This window comes from Somniosus microcephalus, chromosome 33, assembly GCF_052327205.1.
Source record: "Somniosus microcephalus isolate GS21.2 chromosome 33, FLI_Smic_1.0, whole genome shotgun sequence".
Classification (NCBI taxonomy): domain Eukaryota; kingdom Metazoa; phylum Chordata; class Chondrichthyes; order Squaliformes; family Somniosidae; genus Somniosus; species Somniosus microcephalus.
The window spans coordinates 3,621,398-3,646,951 of NC_141019.1; the positions used below are offsets into that span (position 1 = coordinate 3,621,398).

The 25,554-nt window shown below is 48.1% G+C and overlaps 1 protein-coding gene across 1 annotated transcript in view; it reads right to left on the reverse strand.

The window, feature by feature from the left end:
- The window catches only part of slc26a10 (solute carrier family 26 member 10), a 96,062-nt gene that overhangs the window by 9,785 nt on the left and 60,723 nt on the right, over positions 1-25,554 (reverse strand). Inside the window, exons 11-12 of the mRNA XM_085972515.1 lie at positions 15,211-15,265; positions 1,575-1,663 (exon numbers count right to left, since the gene is read on the reverse strand). Coding sequence (XP_085828641.1) covers positions 1,575-1,663; positions 15,211-15,265 — 144 coding nt within the window. The remainder of the gene's footprint in view (positions 1-1,574; positions 1,664-15,210; positions 15,266-25,554) is intronic.

The following is a 25,554-nucleotide window of genomic DNA, read 5'->3' on the forward strand; positions in this document are numbered from 1 at the left end:
AAACCCTGGGGTTATTGAAGCATTATTTCATGGAGCATTGAGGAGGTGTCACTGAAATACAGTGCAGCCCATATCATAGATCTAGTGGTACAAACATGAATATTAGACATTTTAGTGTATACTGTTAATAGGTCATTTAAAAAAACATGAGAGAGCATGGAATAAGAAAAGGCCATTCAGCCCATCAAGCACACTCCTTCAACCGCCCATGTCCTGTCTCCCGTATCATGGGACAGGGCAAGTGATTCATTAATGTTCAGATCCACTCAGAAACCAGCACTATCACTGCCTTTGGGACTTTTACTTCAAATACTCCTAGGACTGTGGAACTGTCATTTATGGAATTTAACCAGTTAAATAATGGAAGCTGTAAGTAAGGATCTCACACAGTACATCCTGCTACATGGAGAAAGTATCGAAATTTGTGGGATTTGTTGCAGGATTTTAAAAAAATTCATTCATGGGATGTGGGCGTCGCTGGCAAGGCCAGTATTTATTGCCCATCCCTAATTGCCCTTGAGAAGGTGGTGGTGAGCCGCCTTCTTGAACCGCTGCAGTCCGTGTGGTGAGGGTACTCCCACAGTGTGGTTAGGGAGGGAGTTCCAGGATTTTGGCCCAGCGACAATGAAGGAACAGCCGATATATTTCCAAGTCAGGATGGTGGGGAACTTGGAGGTGGTGGTGTTCCCATGCTCCTGCTGCCCTTGTCCTTCTAGGTGGTAGAGGTCATGGGTTTGGGAGGCGCGGCACTGTGTCAAATCCCCTATTTCTACATTCAAAATGCAAATAGCCTGCTTACATTTACATTAACAACTGCTCTTTGTCATTTTAAAAACCTGGATCATATCCCCCCTATAACTTTTTTTGTGTGCAAGGAAAACAATATTAGTTCTGTGAGGTTGTCCAGGAATGGTAGTGTAGTGGCTATGGTACTGGACTAACATACCCAGGGTGTGTATTCTAAATCCCACTGTGGTAAGTTATCAAATTGAATTCATTAATCTGGTGATTTCTGGGCTACTACCAGAACACAATGAGCATGAAAGTTGCCAGATTGTTTTAAAAACCCAACTGGTTCACTAATGTGACTCCAGTTCCACTTCATGGTTGACTCTTAATGATTTCTGAAGTGGTTTAGCAAGCTAAGAGGTTCAGTAATAGGGCTGCAGCAGTTCAAGAAGAAGGCCCACCATTACCACCTCAGGGTAACTACAGATGGACAATATATCTGGCCTTGCCAGCATTGTCCACATCCTAGGAGAAAATAACAAAAGAAAATGATCCAAGGTGCTTTTCTCTGAACCCGAACCAACACCTCATTGTCTTTTTGAAGGTCGGATATCCAAAAGCGTCCCCAACACATGCCAATGATCTAACAAGCTTTGCCTTGTTTCGACTTGTAATCAGATGCCTTTGACTACTGGGTAAATAGCTTCACGCTAACTGGGCACGCTCATTGAATGAAAGGTAATCTTTATCTGGAAGCGTGATTTCTGACATTCTCACATGGAACTGTTCGAAGAATTTGACCTCTGAAGTTTGTACCTTTCTGTGTGGGCTCTGCAATCAGTTACCTGAACAAACAATCTCGCTCCGGCTGTGTCAATGAATATGACGCTGCTACAGTCGATTAATACCGACTGAATCTTTTCATCCTGGTTACCTGCCAGGCAAAGAGCGACATATACATTAGTACTTAAAAAAAAATCATTGCGCTATTACAATCCCTTCAATTGTGTCGTGGAGATTTGAAAAACCTTTGGCAAACGATTGAAAGATTAGCAAATGAATCCCTAGATTTAGGGGATAACTTCGACCTAATCCACCGGGCGGGAAATTTACAGGATCAAATTGACGGGACGAAACGTTAACTTTGTTTCTCTCTCCATAGACACTGCCTGACCTGCTGAGTATTTCCAGCACTTTGTGTTCTTATTTCAGATTTCCAGTGTCTGCAGTACAGGAAACTCTCGTTTAAACGGCACCTAAATATCCAGAATTCTCTATTAACCGGCAAAATTCATACTCCAAAAACAACACCTCAATAACCGGCAATGTGTCCGAGTTTGAGTCTCCCGCGGTGGTCGAGTTAGTCAGTGGGGGTAGTTCTCCAAACTGCCACTGCTCGGCTTCTTGGCGCTGTCGGAAGTCCGAACACCTCAATAACAGGAGTCTGACTCTTTGTTTGTTAAAAATAGCCTCGGTAGATAACCCTCTCCGTCATCCGGAATTTTTAATCAACCGGCACCATCCCGGTCCCGTCGGTGCCGGATACCAAAGAGTTTCCTGTATTTTGCATTTGTATTTGGGATCAAATTGGACCCTGTGATTTTACCAACGATTCGGGCTGGTGATTGCACATGTGACGACAGGAACTTCCACTAGCTGTTATTTCTAGTGAAATTATAAATGTTCCCACGTGCGCCATTGTACTCCATTAGGGGCCTTTTAAAATTTAAATGCCCCCACCCCAGTCCCCACCACCTCCCCCACCGCCCCAACCATACCAATACTGGACACCAAACAAATTAAAAGTGAGATAAAGAGGGAAAATGGCCAGGAGAAAACCTGCAAGAAGAAAGGAGAAGGGTCTCACTTGGAGGAATATAAGAAAGGACAGAAACATATTAAAAAAGGTGATCGGAGAGGCAGAGAGAGACCTGGAAAGTGGCTGGCAGCTGAAGCTAAACATCACAGTAAAACATTTTGTACCCCCAACAACAAGAGTGCAGTCAGAGAAGAGGTGAAAACCAGAAAGATGCAAATGTGCTTGAAGCCGAGGAGGAGCACAAAATAGTAAATATTCTGGAGTAAATACTTCCTCCAAATATTCACACGGCAAGACATGAGCAACCTGCCCTCTCCACAGAAAGATATCCTAAATCTAATCAACGACTTTATTAGAAATGAGATGGAAGTCCTAGACAGGCTGACAGGGCTCAAAGCAAATAAACCCCCCAGGGGTACATGGGATTTCTCCCAGAGATTTGTGGAGCACTGACAATCATTATGAGGGAGTCATTGGACACTGGGAGCTATCAGTGGATTTGAAGCAGGCCAATGTGGTGCCCCAGACACTGGAGGCAGTGTAGAGAAGAGCCAGAAGGCAGGGCTCTGAGTTATGAGGAGACTGGAGAAACCTCAACTATTCGGCCTGGAAAGGAGGGATAGAAGACAGTTAAGGGTATTGACAATGTTAACCGGGAATATTATTTTAAATTGAACTATGGGAGTAGAACCAGGGGACACAGGTTCAAACGAGAGAAGGGCACTATTAGGACAGGTATCAGAAAATTCTTCTTCACACAAAGAGCGATCGACGTTCGGAATTAACTTTCAGATATAGTCATGGAGGCAAAACCCCTGCAAGCATTTAAGGAACATCTGGACGCTACAATGGGGGGGACGTTTGTATCTCTGTGGATGGATGAGAAGCAAAAGTTTGTGGAAAAACGTGAATAGATAGTATCCCAATGACCCCGGCTGTATTCTACAATCACAGTGTCACAGGGGGAAAAGACACTTCCAATTTCCACCGCAACACTGCCCGGTTCTACATGGATATTCCACAATGTGTTTGCGTACTTTTAAGTATACCAACACCACTTCTCAATCTCTGTCTGTCTGTTTCTGTCTCCGTTTTTTTCTGTCTGTCTCTCCGTTTCTGTCTCAATCTGTTTCTGTCTCAGTTTTTTTATGTCTGTCTGTCTGTCTGTCTTCCTGTTTCTTTTTTTAAATTTGCTATATGGGATGTGGGCGTTACTGGCAAGGCCAGCATTTATTGCCCATCCCTAATTGCCCTTGAGAAGGTGGCGGTGAGCCGCCTTCTTGAATCGCTGCAGTCCCGTGTGGTGAAGGTGCTCCCACAGTGCTGTTAGGGAGGGAGTTCCAGGATTTTGACCCAGCGACGATGAAGGATCGGCCGATATACTTCTAAGTCAGGATGGTGTGTGACTTGGAGGTGAAATGGGAGGTGGTGGTGTTCCCATGCGCCTGCTGCCCTTGTCCTTCTAGGTGGAAGAGGTCGCGGGTTTGGTAGGTGCTGCCGAAGAAGTCTTGGCGAGTTGCTGCAGTGCATCTTGTAGATGGTACACACTGCAGCCACGGTGCGCTGGTGGTGGAGGGAGTGAATGTTTAAGGTGGTAGATGGGGTGCCAATCAAGCGGGCTGCTTTGTCCTGGATGGTGTCGAGCTTGTTGAGTGTTGTTGGAGCTGCACTCATCCAGGCAAGTGGAAAGTATTCCATGGCACTCCTTACTTGTGCCTTGTAGATGGTAGAAAGGCTTTGTGGAGTCAGGAGGTGAGACACTCGCTGCAGAATACCTAGCCTCTGACCTGCTCTTGTTGCCACAGTATTTATGTGGCTGGTCCAGTTAAGTTTCTGGTCAATGGTGACCCCCCAGCATGTTGATGGTGGGGGATTCGGCGATGGTAATGCCATTGAATGTCAAGGGGCGGTGGTTAGACTCTTGCTTGTTGGAGATAGTCATTGCCTGGCACTTGTGTGGTGCGAATGTTACCTGCCACTTATCAGCCCAAGCCTGAACATCATCCAGGTCTTGCTGCATGCGGGCATGGACTGCTTCATTATGAGGATTTGTGAATGGTGCTGAACACTGTGCAGTCATCAGTGAACATCCCCATTTCTAACCTCATGTTGGAGGGAAGGTCATTGATGAAGCAGCTGAAGATGGTTGGGCCTAGGACACTGCCCTGAGGAACTCCTGCAGCAATGTCCTGGGCTGGGATGGTTGACCTTCAATCACCACAACTATCTTCCTATGTGCTAGGTATGACTCCAGCCAGTGGAGAGTTTTCCCCCCGATTCCCATTGACTTCAGTTTTACTAGGGCTCCTTCATGCCACACTTGGTCAAATGCTGCCTTGATGTCAAGGGCAGTCACTCTCACCTCGCCTCTGGAATTCAGCTCTTTTGTCCATGTTTCGACCATATCTGTAATGAGGTCGGGAGCAGAGTGGTCTTGGCGGAACCCAAACTGGGCATCAGTGAGCAGGTTATTGGTGAGTAAGTGTCGCTTGATAGCACTGTCGACGACACCTTCCATCACTTTGCTGACAATTGAGAGTAGACTGATGGGGCGGCAATTGGCCGGATTGGATTTGTCCTGCTTTTTGTGGACAGTGTACTGTATGTACCCGTCTATCTTTAAGGGAACTATTGAATGTAACCGTTCACCTTTAAGGGAACTACTTTAGGTGTGGCACTATTTGTTTGGCTTCTGTATACTGTAGTACCGATAGTGACCACACCAGTATATAAGTGTTGTGCCAGGAGTTATTGGGCAGATTCGCCCAGACCTTCGAATAGTAAAGACCTGTTTGTTTGTTACTTCTGAAGTCTGTGTATTTATTAACTGCACAACCCACAGACTTTACAGTGGCGACGAGTCCGATCGTACCCTGCGGCAAGATTACCAAAAGCAACGAAGAGCGTCGAAGAGAGACAACCGCCCTCGTCGTGCTACCAAAAGAAAACACGAGGCTGCAACAACAGAAAGCAGGAAGACTAACAACAAAAGCTGTATCAGCAACAGGCACTGACTACCCTTCTGCCATGGTGCGGAGTGAGCCGACCAGCAAGAAACAAGGCGGCCGAAGAGACTGTGAGTAGGGGAAGGGGTAGAAGTATCCAGAGGATAAGGGCAGAGCACTCGGCCTCGGTCGAGGGGGAGCTGTGCCGGCCAAAAGTCAGGTCCAACGGCGTCGGGTGACAGCCGGACCGCGATCGGCGGGAAAAATCCGGGCAGCGACCGCAGCCACGAAGCGCTGAGCCTGCGAGTAGGCGCGGGAAGAGAAACCCAGCCGCAGCCGGGGAGGGAAACACCGGTCTGCGAGAGGGCTGGGGAGGCGAACGGGAACCGTGCGGGTGAGAGCCGGGTGCGGAGAGAGAGACTGCGAGGAGCCAGTCCAGCGGCTGAGCTGTTCTCCACCAACGGGGTACTCAGAGCCGGCAAAACCGAACGTGCGGGAGTGGGTGAGAGACACAGCCGAAAACGGGGTGAGAGACTGCGCGAGAGCCAGTCCAGCGGCTGAACTGTTCTCCACCAACGGGGTACCCAGGGCCGGTAGCACCGAACGTGCGGGTGAGAGAGCGGCAGAGCCGGGTACGGAGAGAGAGACTGTGCGAGAGCCAGTCCAGCGGCTGAACTGTCCTCCGTTAACGGGGTGTACCCAGCGCCGGTAGAGCCGTGCGGGCGGGAGGAAAAGACATAGCCGAGTAAGGGGAGCTGTGCGGAAGCCAGCCAGTGGCTGAACCTGTCCGCTGTGGGGGAAGCGTACCCCTTCTACCGGGAAGAAACGCGGGAAGCCGCCATTAGGCGGAGAAGACGCCAGAAGCGGGAAACCGCCATTGAAGTGGGCGGGGCGAGAAAGGAAGAGCGGGAAACCGCCATTTTCGCGGGAAAACCGCCATCTTGATTGACATACCGCCATTGAAGTGGGCGGGGAGAGAAGGAAAGAGCGGGAAACCGCCGATTTCGCGGGAAAACCGCCATCTTAGAAACAAACAAATAAATAAGAATACTTAAAGAAATACTGGTGCTGCTCCCAAGGGAAGAAAAATGCCTAAGCGAGGGAATATTAACGACTTTAATTCGGAAATAGAAGACTGGGCCACGTACGTGGAACGCATAGAGATCTATTGCGAAGCCAACAAAATAGAGGAAGACGACAAGGCGATAACATTGCTAAACTCGATGGGGGCAAAAACATACGGGCTCTTGAAGCATCTAATAGCACCAAATAAACCAGCGGATCAGACCTTCGAAGAGATTGTGGCTGTGCTGAAGGACCATTTGAACCCCACACCGCTGATGCTGGCTGAACGATTCAAATTCTACGCAAGAACGCAGAAGAAAGACGAAAGCAATGCGGAATACTTGGTCGAACTGCGTAGGCTAGCGAAATACTGCCAGTTCGGAGGGAATCTGACAGAAGCGCTGCGGGACAAGTTCGTATGCGGATTGTCCAAAGAAGGGACGCAGAAGCGACTACTGGAAGAGAACGACCTCACACTGGACAGGGCTGTCCTTATAGCTGCATCGCACAAAGCCGCAGCGAAAGGAACGGCGGAAATGCAACTAAAGGCGGCGGCACTTGGGGTGGACCAAATTACTTCAAGCACAACAAAATGCTACCGTTGTGGGAAGACAACGCATGACCAGAATCAATGCTGGTTTAAGAACCAAGAGTGTAGGAAATGTGGCAAACTGGGTCACATCGCGAAGGTATGCCGGTCCGGGAAAAAGACCAATAATCAAAGGAAGCCACCACAAGAAAAGTACAACAAGGTACACAAGGTGGCTGAGAAGAGTTCAGACGAACAGAATTCAGACTCAGACCCAAACAACCAGGAGCTGGGTAGGCTGAGAATCCACAATGTGGGTAAAGAAACGGATCTACAGGCCATCTGGGTCATACTAAAAATAGCTGGAGTCCAAGTAAGAATGGAGCTGGACACTGGATCAGCTCTATCAGTCATCAACCGAAGGGACTACCACCGGCTATTCTCTCATATACCTTTAAGAAATACCAAGTTCGTATTACAGACATACACGGGGCATAACGTATACCCCGTGGGGAAAATAAGAGTCAAGGTGAGAGATAGGGGTAAAGAACACCCAAGAATGAACTTGTACGTATTACCTGAGGGAGGACCACCACTTCTAGGACGGGAGTGGATTAAGAAAATAGACATGGAATGGCATTACCTAAAAGCCATAATGAGGGAGGACTCGGTGCAAGCTATTAGCTCAGATTCTGAAATGGATGATGATAAGACCAAGTCGAATATGGAAAACAAGGCTAAAAGGGACTTGCCGACGATGGGAAAGAAAACGAAGACATGCAGAAGGACTTATGGTACCAAGAAGAATAAAGCTGCAGAGCAGAACTCCAGGTTGACAGAGAATTCTGAGCCTGTTCAAGCAAAGGATTCATCCATGACGGAAGAACACCGAGCTCGGACGCAAACTTATGTCAAAGTACGACAACAATTAGAACAGTTGAGTGACCGTCTCGTACAAGAGATGAAAAATATGGAAAGGTTCTGGGACACCGAATGGGAGAACCTGGAAAGACTACAGAGACAGCTAGCTCAAGCAGAGAGCGACCATAGAGCCATCGTGGTCAAATACCAATCACATTCCCCTGATGCTGTTCAGGAACTAGAATATTTACAGAATGAACCAAAGGAAGAGGAATCTTCAGGGAGCCAGGATTTTATTCCAGTTCTTCTCTACGACTCCTTACAAGCAGAGTGTGAGAAGTTGAAAGAACAGTATGAACAGGCCCAGGCTACAATTCTGGAGGGGGTTAACTCGGCAGCCTCAGTAGAAGCATATGAACAACTAAAGGTTGAACATGAGCAAGAAGTCCAAAGGCTGCAGGAAATTCTTGATGAGCTCAAGGCCAAGACAGACTCATCGGTAGGAGATCCATCCATAGATGAGAAATTAGAGGTGAAAATCATGGCAGAGCATGAAAGACAGGATGTCCAAGAACTTATAAAAACATTGAAGGACACCCAAGACAAATATGAGGCGGCAATGACCGAGGTTCAACAACTTGAAGAACAGATTCAACTGGGAATCCTTTCAGTGGAAGAACAGGACACTGTAAGAATGGTCCCTGAACATGAACTAGAGAGCATCAGGGCGCAACTTTTCCGAGCGCTGAAAGCCAAAGTTCAAGAGGAACGTAAGGTGGAAGTATTGGAGAAAGAGGTGGAGGAAATGGAGAAGACTCTGATCCACCGTGTTCCCAGGGAAGAGTTAACGGTCAGCCAACTCCTTCATATGCTGAAGGACAAGACTCTGCAAGGGGAACAATCTGAACACGAGCTTCAATCTTCAGGGGGAACGAGTTCGGAGCTCTCAAAAGTCACGGAGATAGCTGAGGTGGCAACACAAATTTTACAAGGATGCCAAAAGTACGTTGAATCACGTCAAGGTGAACAGAAGAATGTGGAAACCGTTACTTCAGTAGAAGGGTTAAATAGCCTGATAACGCAATTACCGATGGAAAGGAAGGTATTGAACTCACAAATGAGGTCCGTCGTGAAGGAATGGCAGATAACCCAGGAAGAGCGGGATGAATATGAATGCATGAAGAAGGCTTTTCAAGAAAGATGTTTAGGGAAGGAACCACCGTCAGCTAACGTCCAGACGGGTGAGGAGGAAGAAGAAGTCTCTCTCGCTGGCCTAACTCAGGACGAACCCGAATATTACCATGACCTGTTGAGTGACACTGAATATTACGAGGATGTGGTCTGTCCAGCTTGTGATGAAAACTCTCAAAGTGCTGAAATCCGGAGGAAGCACTTAAGGTCTAAGGAACATAGAGAGTTGGTGGCGCTACAGCTGGCAGCCGAGAAAGGAGCTCCGAGAGTTTCAAAAAGGCAGAAAAGAAAAAGAAGAAGCAGAAGATAATAACTGTCTAAAATATTAGCACTTCTACCATTCCAGGCGGGACATTACTAAAGGAGCTAAATTAGTTGAAAAACTGGAAAATGTCAAGACAGCCAGTTGGTTGTAAAAGTCCGCACTGCTGGTTCAACAGGACGAAGGTTCAAGCTGTTACGTCAAGAAAAAGGCTATGGAGGAGTCACGCTAGCCAGGTAATCCGGCTACACCAAAGAAATGTTGTTCGGAACGAGTCAAGATCAGAGACTGAATCTATGAACTGTTTCCGCAGAGACTGAACCTGTGAACTGTTTCCACCGAGATTATATTTGTAAATTGTTTTATATGACATTGACTCCACCGAGATTATATCTGTAATTTGTTTTATAGGAAGTTGAAGATATGTATGTTTAACGGGGGCTCTGTAAGTAATAAGCTAAAAAGGGAGGATTGTAGTGTATGTACCCGTCTATCTTTACGGGAACTATTGAATGTAACCGTTCACCTTTAAGGGAACTACTTTAGGTGTGGCACTATTTGTTTGGCTTCTGTATACTGTAATACCAATAGTGATCACACCAGTATATAAGTGTTGCGCCAGGAGTTATTGGGCAGATTCGCCCGGACCTTCGAATAGTAAAGACCTGTTTGTTTGTTACTTCTGAAGTCTGTGTATTTATTAACTGCACAACCCACAGACTTTACAGACAGGACTTACCTGGGCAGTTTTCCACATTGTCGGATAGATGCCAGTGTTTTAGCTGTACTGGGACAGCTTGGCTAGAGGCATGGCTAGTTCTGGATCGCAAGTCTTCAGCACGATAGCCGAGATGTTGTCAGGGCCCATAACCTTTGCTGATCCAGAGCGCTCAGCCATTTCTTGATATCACGTGGAGTGAATCGAATTGGCTGAAGACTGGCTTCTGTGATGGTGGAGACCTCAGGAGGAGGCCGATATGGATCATCCACTCGGCACTTCTGGCTGAAGATGGTTGCAAACGCTTCAGCTTTGTCTTTTGCACTCACGTGCTGGGCTCCACCATCATTGAGGATGGGGATATTCATGGAGCCTCCTCTCGTTAGTTGTTTAATGGTCCACCATTCACGACTGGATGTGGTAGGACTGCAGAGCTTTGATCTGATCCATTGATTGTGGGATCGCTTAGCCCTGTCTATAGCATGCTGCTTCTGCTTTTTAGCATGCATGTAGTCCTGTGTTGCAAGTTCCCCAGGTTGGCATCTCATTTTTATGTACGCCTGGTGCTGCTCCTGCCCGTGGGACAGGACATACCCAAGGATGATGATGGAGGAGTTTGGGACATTGGCTGGAAGGTATGATTCTGTCTCTGTCTTTCAGTCTGTTTCTGTTTCTTGCTCTCTCTCGACCCTGTCTCTCTCTCTCTCTCTCTCTCTCTCTGACTCCATCTCTCTCTCTCTGACTCCATCTTTCATTCTCTCTCTGGCTCTCTCTGTCTGTCTGTCTAGCTCTCTCTGTCTCGGTCACTCTGTCTCTGTGTGTCTCTCTCTCTCGCTCTGACTCTCTGTCTCTGACTGTGTCTGTCTGTCTGTCTCTCGCTCTCTCTTTCTGTGTCACTCTCTCTCTCCGACTCTCTCTCTCTGACTCTCTCTCTCCATCTTTCATTCTCTCTCTGGCTCTCTGTCTGTCTGTCTAGCTCTCTCTGTCTCTGTCACTCTGCGTCTCTCTCTCTCTCTGACTGTGTCTGTCTGTCTCGCTCTCTCTTTCTGTGTCACTCTCTCTCTCCGACTCTTTCATTCTCTCTCTGGCTCTCTCTCTCTGTCCGTCTGTGTCTCTCTCTGTGCCTCTCTCTCTCTCACTCTCTGGCTCTAACTCTGTCTGGCTCTGACTTCTCTCTGTTTCTGACTGTCTGTCTCTTTCTCTCTCTATTTGGCTTTCTCAAATGTCAGCGAACTATGTTTAAAAAATAACTTTTATTTGCCATAGAAGTGGTTTCATTGAGGGTTGGCCAAGATTACAGATACCAAATAAGCAGACTGCCCAGTCAGACCAGACGATAGTTTTTTATGGTGAGTGTTGTGTATGTAATATGTGTGCTACTTTGAACCTATGGACCGGACTGCACTACTTGTTGGGCGTAGCGATACGCAGTACCACTCCTGGCCATAGGGGTATAAATAGTACTGTGGGTACTGATCTCCCCTCAGTTCCCGCCTGTGGGCATGAAGTAAAGACCTATGTATAGTCCCTACCTCCAACCAGTAAAGACCTGTTTGAGTTATACGTTTAAGTCTTTGTGTTAATTGTTCAATACAATACACATACTTAACACTGGCGACGAGTCAGGTTCTTACCCTGCGGCAGTTGAAGAGAGGTTTCCAACATCACCACCCCACTAGAAGCGACAGGCTTTAGGACTCTGAAGCCTCCATCAGCGACTGAGCACTGGAGTGCAGCAAACATCCTGACAGCTTCCAGCGACTGACAGAAGTCTTTCTGCAGTTTCCTTGTTCAACCTAGGTGGTGGGGTAAGCCGTGCAGTGTTGGCTGCAAAGACAGGGCTGGGGAAGTTGGAGAAGATAAGGGCGATCGCAATCCCTGATAAGAGCCGCGGTGAAACGCGCGAGCGGGTAAGCCAGAGCCCGGGAGGGAGCGAGCAAGCAAGAGCCGCGCGAGCGGGTGAGCCAGAGGCCGGGAGCCGCTTCAAGTGCGAGGCGCAGCGCGGGCCAGCGATCGGAACCAAAGATAAGGGCCGCACTCGGGGGCTGAAGGGAGACGGCGTCGGGGGACGGGTGAAGACCGCCAAGCGCGGGAAAACCGCCATTTTGTGGGCGGAGGACGACGGCAAGAGCGGGAAGCCGCCATCTTTGATAACAAGTAAAGAAAATAAAATCTGAGAAATTGCAAATCTACAATGCCTAAACACGGGAATATTAGTACCTTTGATAGTGACCTCGAAGATTGGGCCATATATGTTGAAAGAGTAAAAAATTATTGTAAGGCCAATAAAATTCATGACCAAGATAAAGCTTTAACATTATTAAATTTAATGGGTGCGAAGACATACGGGCAATTGAAACACCTGTTATCACCAGATGAACCGGCGGATAAGACGTTCGATGAGATTGTTACTGTCCTGAAAGATCATCTAAACCCCACGCCGCTGATGCTAGCGGAACGATTTAAATTTTACGACAGAAGGCAGCTACAGCATGAAAGCAATGCTGATTATTTGCTGGAATTGCGTAAATTAGCGAAATATTGCCAGTTTGGAACGGGACTGACAGAGGCACTTCGAGACAAATTTGTGTGTGGTTTATTTAAACAGGATACACAAAAGCGACTGCTCGAGGAGAATGAGCTGACGCTTGAGAAGGCGGTCACTATGGCAGCAGCACACGAAGCCGCAGCGAGAGGCACGGCAGTAATGCAGCTACGGTCACCGGAGCTCAGTGCACACAAATTGGGTGTGAGTTCTGGCAAATGTTATCGTTGTGGAAAGACAACGCATGATCAGAACCAGTGTTGGTTTAAAAACCAAGAATGTAGAACTTGTGGTAGGCTTGGACATATAGCTAGAGTATGCAGGTCAGGGAAGAAGACCAGCAACAAGAAGTCACCGCAAGGAAAATACGCAAAGGTACACAAGGTGACCGAACAGGAGTCCGATTCAGACGCTAGCAGTAATGAACTGGCTAGCTTAAGCTGTAATGAACTGGCTAGCTTAAGAGTACTCAACGCTGGTAAGGGTGCAGACCTCCAGACAATTTGGGTCACTCTTCAGATAGAAGGAGTCCAAGTAAAACTGGAATTGGACACTGGATCGGCATTGACGGTCATAAATAAGAAAGATTACGGAAAGTTATTCCAACATATTCCCCTACAGGATACGGGGATTATATTGAAAACATACACGGGGCAAAGAGTGTACCCCATCGGGAAAATAGAGGTTGCAGTGGTCCACAAGGGCGAAGACAGTCAAATAATGGACTTATATGTGATATCTGAAGGAGGTTCTCCACTACTAGGACGGGAGTGGATTAGGAAAATGAATATGGACTGGCATTTCCTACAAACAATAACGAGTGAGAACTCGGTGAAGATAGTCGGCCCAGACTCTGGAACGGATGATGGTAAGCCCAACTCAGGTGCAAAAGACAAAGTTTCAGCACAGAATTCCACTGAGCAACAACAACATAGTTTAACTGTGGATTCTGAGTCTGGCAAGTCTACTGATGTGCCCATTTCTGAGGGACACCGGGCTCGAACTCAACTCCATTTCAAACTACAACAGCAATTAGAACAAATGCTTCGCCGTTGTGAGCAAGAGTTGAATGCAACGAAAGAGTTCTTTGATATAGAGTTGGAGAATCTGGAAAGACAACAGAAGCAGCTGATGGAGAAAATGGAACAGGAGCACACAAAACGTCTGATGTCAGAGGAGTTAACGGTCAGCCAACTCCTGCATATGCTGAAGGACAGGACTCTGAAATGGGAAAAACTTGAACACGAACTTCAATATTCAAACGAAAGGGGTTCGGAGCTCTCAAAGGTTATTGGAAGAGCTGAGGTGGCAACACAGACTGAGATGACTGCAACAGAGCAGCCCTTGGATGCCAAAAGTACGCTGACTCACGTCAACGTAGAACAACAGACCGCTGAAACAGCTGCTCCGGTAGAGGGATTGAATAGTCCGATCAATCAATCTCCAAAAGAAGTTGAAGTAGTAAAATCTCAAATGAGGTCATTAGTAAACGACTTGCTGAAAGCCCAGAAAAAGCTGGATGAAGAGGTACGCATGAAGAAGTCTCTTCAGGAAAGATGTCTGGACTTGGAACAAAAGCTGGCTAACGCCCAGCTGGGTATGGAGGAAATAGAAGACCCTCTCGCTGGCCTAGATCAGGACGACACCGAATATTACTATGTCCTGTCCTGCCCAACTTGTAACTTCGACTCCCACCATACAGAAATCATGGAGGAGCACCGAAAGTCTACGGAACATCGGGAGAAGGTGGCTCTACTACGAAAAAAGGAGGGAGAGAAGGAGGAACTGCGCATGCAGCTGGCAGCTGACAGTGGAGCCCAGAGAGTCTCCAAGAAGCAGAAAAGGAAAAGTCGAAACAGAAGATGACCCATCTGAACCATTATTACCTCTACCAGATCACACACGTGGTCCCTCCGAACGGAGCCAATTCAGTTCGGAAGTTCAAACTGTTAAATCCGTGGAAGGACTATTGAATGAGTCACTCCAGCAACGTGAACCGACTCCACCACAGAGATTGAATCTGTGAACTGTTTTCCGCAGAGACTGAATCTGTGATCTGTTTTGACATGAAGTTATCTATGTATCTATGTTATTCTGTTATGTAAACCTGAAGCTATATATGTATATATGTTATTACGTTATGTTAAATGGGGAGATGACTGTAAAGCTAGGAAGGGAGGAATGTTGTGTATGTAATATGTGTGCTACTTTGAACCTATGGACAGGACTGCACTACTTGTTGGGCGTAGCGATACGCAGTACCACTCCTGGCCATAGGGGTATAAATAGTACTGTGGGTACTGATCTCCCCTCAGTTCCCGCCTGTGGGCATGAAGTAAAGACCTATGTATAGTCCCTACCTCCAACCAGTAAAGACCTGTTTGAGTTATACGTTTAAGTCTTTGTGTTAATTGTTCAATACAATACACATACTTAACAGTGAGGATCATAAACCGAAAACTTAAAAGATTAAACTAATTTACATATTCCAAAATAAATAAGCAATGCAAAATTTCAAATGCAAACTTTCTCTTGTCACATCATACCTGCGGGTGACGTGTCTTTGTCTGGTGAGTAGGTAGGATGGGTGAGTCCATTCTCCTGCAAGAAAAATCATTAAATTACATAGAAATTTTATAGTTTCTACAACACAGGGCTAGAAATTCGTCCCGGGCAGTGGCACAAACCGGGCGGTTTGGCTTGGTCGCCCATTATACGCAGCGCCTGATATTCAGTTCCATGAACCCGTACTGTACCTGTCCTGGGAGTGTTTGATGGGGACAGTGTAGAGTGAGCTTTACTCTGTATCTAACCCGTGCTGCACCTGTCCTGGGAGTGTTTGATGAGACAGTGTAGAGGGAGCTTTACTCTGTATCTAACCCCGTGCTGTACCTGCCCTGGGAGTGTTTGATGGGACAGTGTAGAGGAAGCTTTACTCTGTATCTAACCCGTGCTGTACCTGCCCTGTGAGTGTTTGATGGGACAGTGTAGAGGGAGCTTTACTCTGTATCTAACCTGTGCTGTAACTGCCCTGGGAGTGTTTGATGCGACAGTGTAGATGGAGCTTTACTCTGTATCTAACCCGTGCTGTCCCTGCCCTGGGAGTGTTTGTTGGGACAGTGCTGAGGGAGCTTTACTCTGTATCTAACCCGTGCTGTACCTGCCCTGGGAGTGTTTGATGGGACAGTGTAGAGGGAGCTTTACTCTGTATCTAACCCGTGCTGTACCTGCCCTGGGAGTGTTTGATGGGACAGTGTAGAGGGAGCTTTACTCTGTATCTAACCCGTGCTGTACCTGCCCTGGGAGTGTTTGATGGGACAGTGTTGAGGGAGCTTCACTCTGTATCTAATCCGTGCTGTACCTGCCCTGGGAATGTTTGATGGGGACAGTGTAGAGGGAGCTTTACTCTGTATCTAACCCATACTGTACCTGTCCTGGGAGTGTTTGATGGGACAGTGCAGAGGGAGCTTTACTCTGTATCTAACCCATGCTGTACCTGCCCTGGGAGTGTTTGATGGGACAGTGTAGAGGGAGCTTTACTCTGTATCTAACTCGTGCTGTACCTGCCCTGGGAGTGTTTGACGGGACAGTGTAGAGGGAGCTTTACTCTGTATCTAACCCGTACTGTACCTGCCCTGGGAGTGTTTGATGGGACAGTGCAGAGAGAGCTTTACTCTGTATCTAACCCGTGCTGTACCTGCACTGGGAGTGTTTGATGGGGACAGTGTGGAGGGAGCTTTACTCTGTATCTAATCCGTGCTGTACCTGCCCTGGGAATGTTTGATGGGGACAGTGCAGAGGGAGCTTTACTCTGTATCTAATCCGTGCTGTACCTGTCCTGGGAGTGTTTGATGGGACAGTGTAGAGGGAGCTTTACTCTGTATCTAACCCGTGCTTTACCTGCCCTGGGAGTGTTTGATGGGACAGTGTAGAGGGAGCTTTACTCTGTATCTAACCCGTGCTTTACCTGCCCTGGGAGTGTTTGATGGGACAGTGTAGAGGGAGCTTTACTCTGTATCTAACCCGAGCTGTACCTGCCCAGTGAGTGTTTGATGGGACAGTGTAGAGGGAGCTTTACTCTGTATCTAACCCATGCTGCACCTGTCCTGGGGGTGTTTGATACAACAGTGTAGAGGGAGCTTTACTCTGTATCTAACCCGTGCTGTACCTGCCCTGGGAGTGTTTGATGGGACAGTGTAGAGGGAGCTTTACTCTGTATCTAACCCGTGCTGCACCTGTCCCGGGAGTGTTTGATGGGACAGTGTAGAGGGAGCTTTACTCTGTATCTAACCCGTGCTGTACCTGCCCTGGGAGTGCTTGATGGGACAGTGTAGAGGGAGCTTTACTCTGTATCTAACCTGCAGTGTACCTGCCCTGGGAGTGTTTGATGGGAAAGTGTAGAGGGAGCTTTACTCTGTATCTAACCCATGCTGTACCTGCCCTGGGAGTGTTTGATGGGACAGTGTAGAGGGAGCTTTACTCTGCATCTAACCCGTGCTGTACCTGCCCTGGGAGTGTTTGCTGGGACAGTGTAGAGGGAGCTTTACTCTGTATCTAACCCGTGCTGTACCTGCCCTGGGAGTGTTTGATGGGACAGTGTAGAGGGAGCTTTACTCTGTATCTAACCCATGCTGTACCTGCCCTGGGAGTGTTTGATGGGACAGTGTAGAGGGAGCTTTACTCTGTATCTAACCCGTGCTATACCTGCCCTGGGAGTGTTTGATGGGACAGTGTAGAGGGAGCTTTACTCTGTATCTAACCTGCAGTGTACCTGCCCTGGGAGTGTTTGATGGGACAGTGCAGAGGGAGCTTTACTCTGTATCTAACCCGTGCTGTACCTGCCCTGGGAGTGTTTGATGGGACAGTGTAGAGGGAGCTTTACTCTGTATCTAACCCCGTGCTGTACCTGCCCTGGGAGTGTTTGATTGGACAGTGTAGAGGGAGCTTTACTCTGTATCTAACCTGTGCTGTACCTGCCCTGGGAGTGTTTGATGGGACAGTGTAGAGGGAGCTTTACTCTGTATCTAACCTGTGCAGTACCTGCCCTGGGAGTGTTTGATGGGACAGTGTAGAGGGAGCTTTACTCTGTATCTAACCCGTGCTGTACCTGCCCTGGGAGTGTTTGATGGGACAGTGTAGAGCGAGCTTTACTCTGTATCTATCCCGTGCTGTACCTGCCCTGGGAGTGTTTGATGGGACAGTTTAGAGGGAGCTTTACTCTGTATCTAACCCGTGCTGTACCTGCCCTGGGAGTGTTTGATGGGACAGTGTAGAGGGAGCTTTACTCTGTATCTAACCCGTGCTGTACCTGCCCTGGGAGTGTGTGATGGGACAGTGTAGAGGAAGCTTTACTCTGTATCTAACCCATGCTGTACCTGCCCTGGGAGTGTTTGATGGGACAGTGTAGAGGGAGCTTTACTCTGTATCTAACCTGTGCTGTACCTGCCCTGGGAGTGTTCGATGGAACAGTGTAGAGGAAGCTTTACTCTGTATCAAACCCGTGCTGTACCTGCCCTGGGAATGTTTGATGGGACAGTGAAGAGGAAGCTTTACTCTGTATCTAACCCCGTGCTGTACCTGCCCTGGGAGTGTTTGATGGGACAGTGTAGAGGAAGCTTTACTCTGTATCTAACCCGTGCTGTACCTGCCCTGGGAGTGTTTGACGGGACGGTGTAGAGGGAGCTTTACTCTGTATCTAACCCATGCTGTACCTGCCCTGTGAGTGTTTGATGGGGACAGTGTAGAGGGAGCTTTACTCTGTATCTAACCCGTGCTGTCCCTGCCCTGGGAGTGTTTGATGGGACAGTGCTGAGGGAGCTTTACTCTGTATCTAACCCGTGCTGTACCTGCCCTGGGAGTGTTTGATGGGACAGTGTAGAGGGAGATTTACTCTGTATCTAACCCGTGCTGTACCTGCCCTGGGAGTGTTTGATGGGACAGTGTAGAGGGAGCTTTACTCTGTATCGAACCCGTGCTGTACCTGCCCTGGGAGTGTTTGATGGGACAGTGTAGAGGGAGCTTCACTCTGTATCTAATCCGTGCTGTACCTGCCCTGGGAATGTTTGATGGGGACAGTGTAGAGGGAGCTTTACTCTGTATCTAACCCATACTGTACCTGTCCTGGGAGTGTTTGATGGGACACTGCAGAGGGAGCTTTACTCTGTATCTAACCCATGCTGTACCTGCCCTGGGAGTGTTTGATGGGACAGTGTAGAGGGAGCTTTACTCTGTATCTAACTCGTGCTGTACCTGCCCTGGGAGTGTTTGACGGGACAGTGTAGAGGGAGCTTTACTCTGTATCTAACCCGTACTGTACCTGCCCTGGGAGTGTTTGATGCGACAGTGTAGAGGGAGCTTTACTCTGTATCTAACCCGTGCTGTACCTGCCCTGGGAGTGTTTGATGGGACAGTGTAGAGGGAGCTTTACTCTGTATCTAACCTGTGCTGTAACTGCCCTGGGAGTGTTTGATGCGACAGTGTAGATGGAGCTTTACTCTGTATCTAACCCGTGCTGTCCCTGCCCTGGGAGTGTTTGATGGGACAGTGCTGAGGGAGCTTTACTCTGTATCTAACCCGTGCTGTACCTGCCCTGGGAGTGTTTGATGGGACAGTGTAGAGGGAGATTTACTCTGTATCTAACCCGTGCTGTACCTGCCCTGGGAGTGTTTGATGGGACAGTGTAGAGGGAGCTTTACTCTGTATCTAACCCGTGCTGTACCTGCCCTGGGAGTGTTTGATGGGACAGTGTAGAGGGAGCTTCACTCTGTATCTAATCCGTGCTGTACCTGCCCTGGGAATGTTTGATGGGGACAGTGTAGAGGGAGCTTTACTCTGTATCTAACCCATACTGTACCTGTCCTGGGAGTGTTTGATGGGACACTGCAGAGGGAGCTTTACTCTGTATCTAACCCATGCTGTACCTGCCCTGGGAGTGTTTGATGGGACAGTGTAGAGGGAGCTTTACTCTGTATCTAACTCGTGCTGTACCTGCCCTGGGATGTTTGACGGGACAGTGTAGAGGGAGCTTTACTCTGTATCTAACCCGTACTGTACCTGCCCTGGGAGTGTTTGATGGGACACTGTAGAGAGAGCTTTACTCTGTATCTAACCCGAGCTCTACCTGCCCAGGGAGTGTTTGATGGGACAGTGTAGAGGGAGCTTTACTCTGTATCTAACCCGTGCTGCACCTGTCCTGGGGGTGTTTGATACAACAGTGTAGAGGGAGCTTTACTCTGTATCTAACCCGTGCTGTACCTGCCCTGGGAGTGTTTGATGGGACAGTGTAGAGGGAGCTTTACTCTGTATCTAACCTGCAGTGTACCTGCCCTGGGAGTGTTTGATGGGAAAGTGTAGAGGGAGCTTTACTCTGTATCTAACCCATGCTGTACCTGCCCTGGGAGTGTTTGATGGGACAGTGTAGAGGGAGCTTTACTCTGCATCTAACCCGTGCTGTACCTGCCCTGGGAGTGTTTGCTGGGACAGTGTAGAGGGAGCTTTACTCTGTATCTAACCCGTGCTGTACCTGCCCTGGGAGTGTTTGATGGGACAGTGTAGAGGGAGCTTTACTCTGTATCTAACCCGTGCTGTACCTGCCCTGGGAGTGTTTGATGGGACAGTGTTGAGGGAGCTTCACTCTGTATCTAATCCGTGCTGTACCTGCCCTGGGAATGTTTGATGGGGACAGTGTAGAGGGAGCTTTACTCTGTATCTAACCCATACTGTACCTGTCCTGGGAGTGTTTGATGGGACAGTGCAGAGGGAGCTTTACTCTGTATCTAACCCATGCTGTACCTGCCCTGGGAGTGTTTGATGGGACAGTGTAGAGGGAGCTTTACTCTGTATCTAACTCGTGCTGTACCTGCCCTGGGAGTGTTTGACGGGACAGTGTAGAGGGAGCTTTACTCTGTATCTAACCCGTACTGTACCTGCCCTGGGAGTGTTTGATGGGACAGTGTAGAGGGAGCTTTACTCTGTATCTAACCCGTGCTATACCTGCCCTGGGAGTGTTTGATGGGACAGTGTAGAGGGAGCTTTACTCTGTATCTAACCTGCAGTGTACCTGCCCTGGGAGTGTTTGATGGGACAGTGCAGAGGGAGCTTTACTCTGTATCTAACCCGTGCTGTACCTGCCCTGGGAGTGTTTGATGGGACAGTGTAGAGGGAGCTTTACTCTGTATCTAACCCCGTGCTGTACCTGCCCTGGGAGTGTTTGATTGAACAGTGTAGAGGGAGCTTTACTCTGTATCTAACCTGTGCTGTACCTGCCCTGGGAGTGTTTGATGGGACAGTGCAGAGGGAGCTTTACTCTGTATCTAACCTGTGCTGTATCTGCCCTGGGAGTGTTTGATGGGACAGTGTAGAGGGAGCTTTACTCTGTATCTAACCCGTGCTGTACCTGCCCTGGGAGTGTTTGATGGGACAGTGTAGAGGGAGCTTTACTCTGTATCTAACCCGTGCTGTACCTGCCCTGGGAGTGTGTGATGGGACAGTGTAGAGGAAGCTTTACTCTGTATCTAACCCATGCTGTACCTGCCCTGGGAGTGTTTGATGGGACAGTGTAGAGGGAGCTTTACTCTGTATCTAACCTGTGCTGTACCTGCCCTGGGAGTGTTCGATGGAACAGTGTAGAGGAAGCTTTACTCTGTATCTAACCCGTGCTGTACCTGCCCTGGGAATGTTTGATGGCACAGTGAAGAGGAAGCTTTACTCTGTATCTAACCCCGTGCTGTACCTGCCCTGGGAGTGTTTGATGGGACAGTGTAGAGGAAGCTTTACTCTGTATCTAACCCCGTGCTGTACCTGCCCTGGGAGTGTTTGATGGGACAGTGTAGTGGGAGCTTTACTCTGTATCTAACCCCGTGCTGTACCTGCCCTGGGAGTATTTGATGGGACAGTGTAGAGGGAGATTTACTCTGTATCTAACCCCGTGCTGTACCTGCCATGTGTGCGTTTGATGCGACAGCGTAGAGGGAGATTTACTCTGTTTCTAACCCGTGCTGTAACTGCCCTGGGAGTGTTTGATGGGACACTGTCGAGGGAGCTTTGCTCTGTATCTAACCCGTACTATACCGGCCTTGGGAGGGTTTGATGGGACAGTGTAGAGGGAACTTTACTCTGTATCTAACCCGTGCTGTACCTGCCCTGGGAGTGTTTGATGGGACAGTGTAGACGGAGCTTTACTCTGTATCTAACCCGTGCTGTACCTGCCCTGGGAGTGTTTGATGGGACAGTGTAGAGGGAGCTTTACTCTGTATCAGAGTCTGAGCGAGTGCACCTGCGGGATGAATGGAGTCGGTGACCGGAAATAAAGGCAGCACGGAGCAGAGACCTGGGAGCAATAAGAACATAAGAACTAGGAGCAGGAGTAGGCTATTCGGCCCTTCGAGCCTGCTCCGCCATTCAATGAGATCATGGCTGATCTTCTGCCTCAACTCCATTCACCGGCCCTATCGCCATATCCCTTGATGCCTTTACTAGTCAGAAATCTATCGACTTCTGTTTTGAATATACCCAATGACTGAGCCTCCACAGCCCTCTTGGGTAGAGAATTCCAAAGATTCACCACCCTCTGTGTGAAGAAATTTCTTCTCATCTCAGTCCTGAATGGCCTACCCTTTATCCTGAGGCTGTGACCTCTGGTTCTAGACTCCCCAGCCAAGGGGAACATTCTCCCAGCATCCACCCTATCAAGCCCTGTAATAATTTTGTATGCTTCAATGAGATCCCCTCTCATTCTTCTGAATTCAAGAGAATACAGGCCTAGTTTACTCAATCTCTTCTCATACGACAGTCCCGCCATCCCAGGAATCAATCTCGTGAACCTTCGTTGCACTCCCTCTATGGCAAGTATATCCTTCCTTAGGTAAGGAGACCAAAATTGTACACAGTACTCCAGGTGTGGTCTCACCAAGGCCCTATATAATTGGAGTAAGACTTCTTTACTCCTGTACTCAAATCCTCTTGTAATGAAGGCCAGCATACCATTTGCCTTCCTAATGGCTTGCTGCACCTGCACATTCACTTTCAGTGACTCATGTACAAGGACACCCAGGTCCCTTTGACCATCTGCATTCTCCAATCTTTCATCATTTAGGAAATACTCTGCCTTTCTGTTTTTTCTACCAAAGTGGATAACTTCACATTTATCCACATTATATTCCATCTGCCATGTTCTCGCCCACTCACTGAGCCTGTCGAGATCCCCTTGAAGCCTCTTCACATCCTCTTCACAACTGACACTGCCACCTAGCTTTGTATCATCAGCAAATTTGGAAATGTTACATTTAGTCCCCTCATCCAAATCATTGATATAGATTGTGAATAGCTGGGGCCCAAGCACCGATCCTTGCGGTACCCCACTAGTCACAGCCTGCCATCCTGAAAAAGACCCGTTTATCCCTACTCTTTGTTTTCTGTCTGTTAACCAATTCTCAATGCATGCTAGTATATTACCCACAATTCCATGTGCTCTAATTTTGTTCACCAACCTCTTGTGTGGGACCTTATCGAAAGCCTTCTGAAAATCCAAATACACCACATCTACCGGTTCCCCTTTGTCTATTCCACTAGTTACATCCTCCAAGAACTCCAATAGGTTTGTCAAACTGGATTTCCCTTTCATAAATCCACGTTGACTCTGCCCAATTTTACTATTAGTTTCTAAGTGCCCAGTTATTGCATCCTTTATAATAGATTCCAGCATTTTCCCAACTACTGATGTGAGACTAACAGGTCTGTAGTTCCCCGTTTTCTCTCTCCCTGCTTTCTTAAATAGCGGGGTTACATTTGCTATCCTCCAATCTGCAGGAACCATTCCAGAATCTATAGAATTTTGGACGATGAGAACCAATGTGTCCACTATCCCAATGGCCACCTCTTTCAAAACCCTAAGATGTAGGTCATCCGGTCCTTGGGATTTGTCGACTTTTAGTCCCATTAATTTTGATAGTACAGGTACACTATCCCTTATCCGAAAGCCTTGGGACCAGCTGAGTTTCGGTTTTCGGATTTCAGAAGGTATTATTATAAGACTGGGAAATTTGTATTTAATATAAATTTTAAAAGTTCAGGCTACCTCTTGCAACTGTTCCGTGTCTCATTCCCCTTCCTGCTTCTCTGGAAAGCCGGATATCGGCTGACTCCTACTAAGCTGGCCCGCAAATCAGGTCGGGGGTCGGGGTGAAAAGAATATCGGATGGGCCGCGGTTCGGGTCGGGGGTCGGGTCGGGTGGGGGGGAGAAAAGAATATCGGTCGGGTCGGGGTTCGGTTCGGGGGGGAGAAAAGAATATCGGACGGGCCGCGGTTCAGGTCGGGGGGGGGTCGGGGGGGAGAAAAGAATATCGGACGGGCTGCGGTTCGGGTCGGGTCAGGTTGGCGGGGGGGTGGTGGGGGAGAGAAAAGAATATCAGTCGGGTCGGGGTTCGGTTCGGGTCGGGGGGAGAAAAGAATATCGGACGGGCCGCTGCAGCTATCGGACAGGCTGCTGTATTGTTGGGTTCACTCTCCCGGTACCTCCTTCATACTGCCCGGCTCGGCCTGCAATCTCCTACCCAGGAGGGAACTCTGTGACCCTCTGCCCTGCTCAGCGTAAGTCGTGCGCCACTCTGGTCATGTCGTGTGCACGACTTACGCTGAATGAAAAAACTTTCGGTTTTTAGAGGTTTTCGGTTTTCGGAAGTTCGGATAAAGGATAGTCTACCTGTACTGTTTTTTACTAATAATAATTTCTTTAAGTTACTCATTCTTGCCACACCCTTGGTTTTCTCATATTTCTGGGTGGTTTTTGTGTCTTCCTCCGTGAAGACAGAAACAAAGTATTTATTTAATTTCTCTGCCATTTCCTCATTCCCCATTATAAATTCTCCCGTCTCTGACTGTAAAGGACCTATATTTACCTTCGCCAGTCTTTTTCTTTTCACATATCTATAGAAGCTTTTACAATCCGTTTTTATATTTTTCGCTAGTTTGTGCTCATATTCCATTTTCCCTTTCTTTATCAATTTCTTGGTCCCCCTTTGCTGATTTCTAAAAAGATCCCAATCCTCAGGCTGACCGTTTTTTCTGGTAACTTTATAAGCTTCCTCCTTTGAGTCTGAGCGAGCGGACCTGCGGGAGGAATGGAGTTGGAGACCAGGGATGAAGGCAGCGTGGAGCAGAGACCTGGAGTCTGAGCGAGCGGACTACCTGCGAGGGAGACAGTCGGCAAGCGACACAACGAAGGAGTGACATCAGAATTCAAAGGTGTCGCTGGCACCAGGGAGCTGAGAGGTGAGTATAGGGTGAGTATTTGTGGTAAGCTTTTTTTGATCTGTTTTCAGTATATTTCTGCTAAGTAGTTCCTAGCCTATAGAAGGAGGTGCTGATTGGTGGGTAGCTGTTGAGTGTTTCTTGTTAAGTTTATTCTGCTAAATTACCTCCATAGTCTGGTAAATAGAGGCATGGCAGGGCAGTGCAGTCCCGTGATTTGCACATCCTGTGCCATGTGGGATATCCTGGGCGCTTCTTGCAGCCTGGACGACCACATGTGCAGGAAGTGTCGCCAACTGCAGCAACTCGAGCTCCGGGTTTCAGAGCTTGAGTGGCAGCTGGAGTCACTGCAGAGCATCCGCGAGGTTGAGAAATACTTGGAAAGCACGTTTCTAGAAGTGGTCACTGTCATAAATCTCATCCTCATAAAGAAATTACTCATGAAATAACGCTGGACGGCCAGCTGGTGGCGCCGTCCAAGGAGTATAAATACTCGGGTGTGGGCCCAGCTTGCCAGGGACATTTTGTAAGACAGGAACTAGTGAAGTACAACTAGACCTCCATGTTCTGAAACAAGTTAATTAAAGCCTTGCTTTATACTCAAACCAAGTGCGGAGTGAGTTTTATTACGTCAGTCACCCCA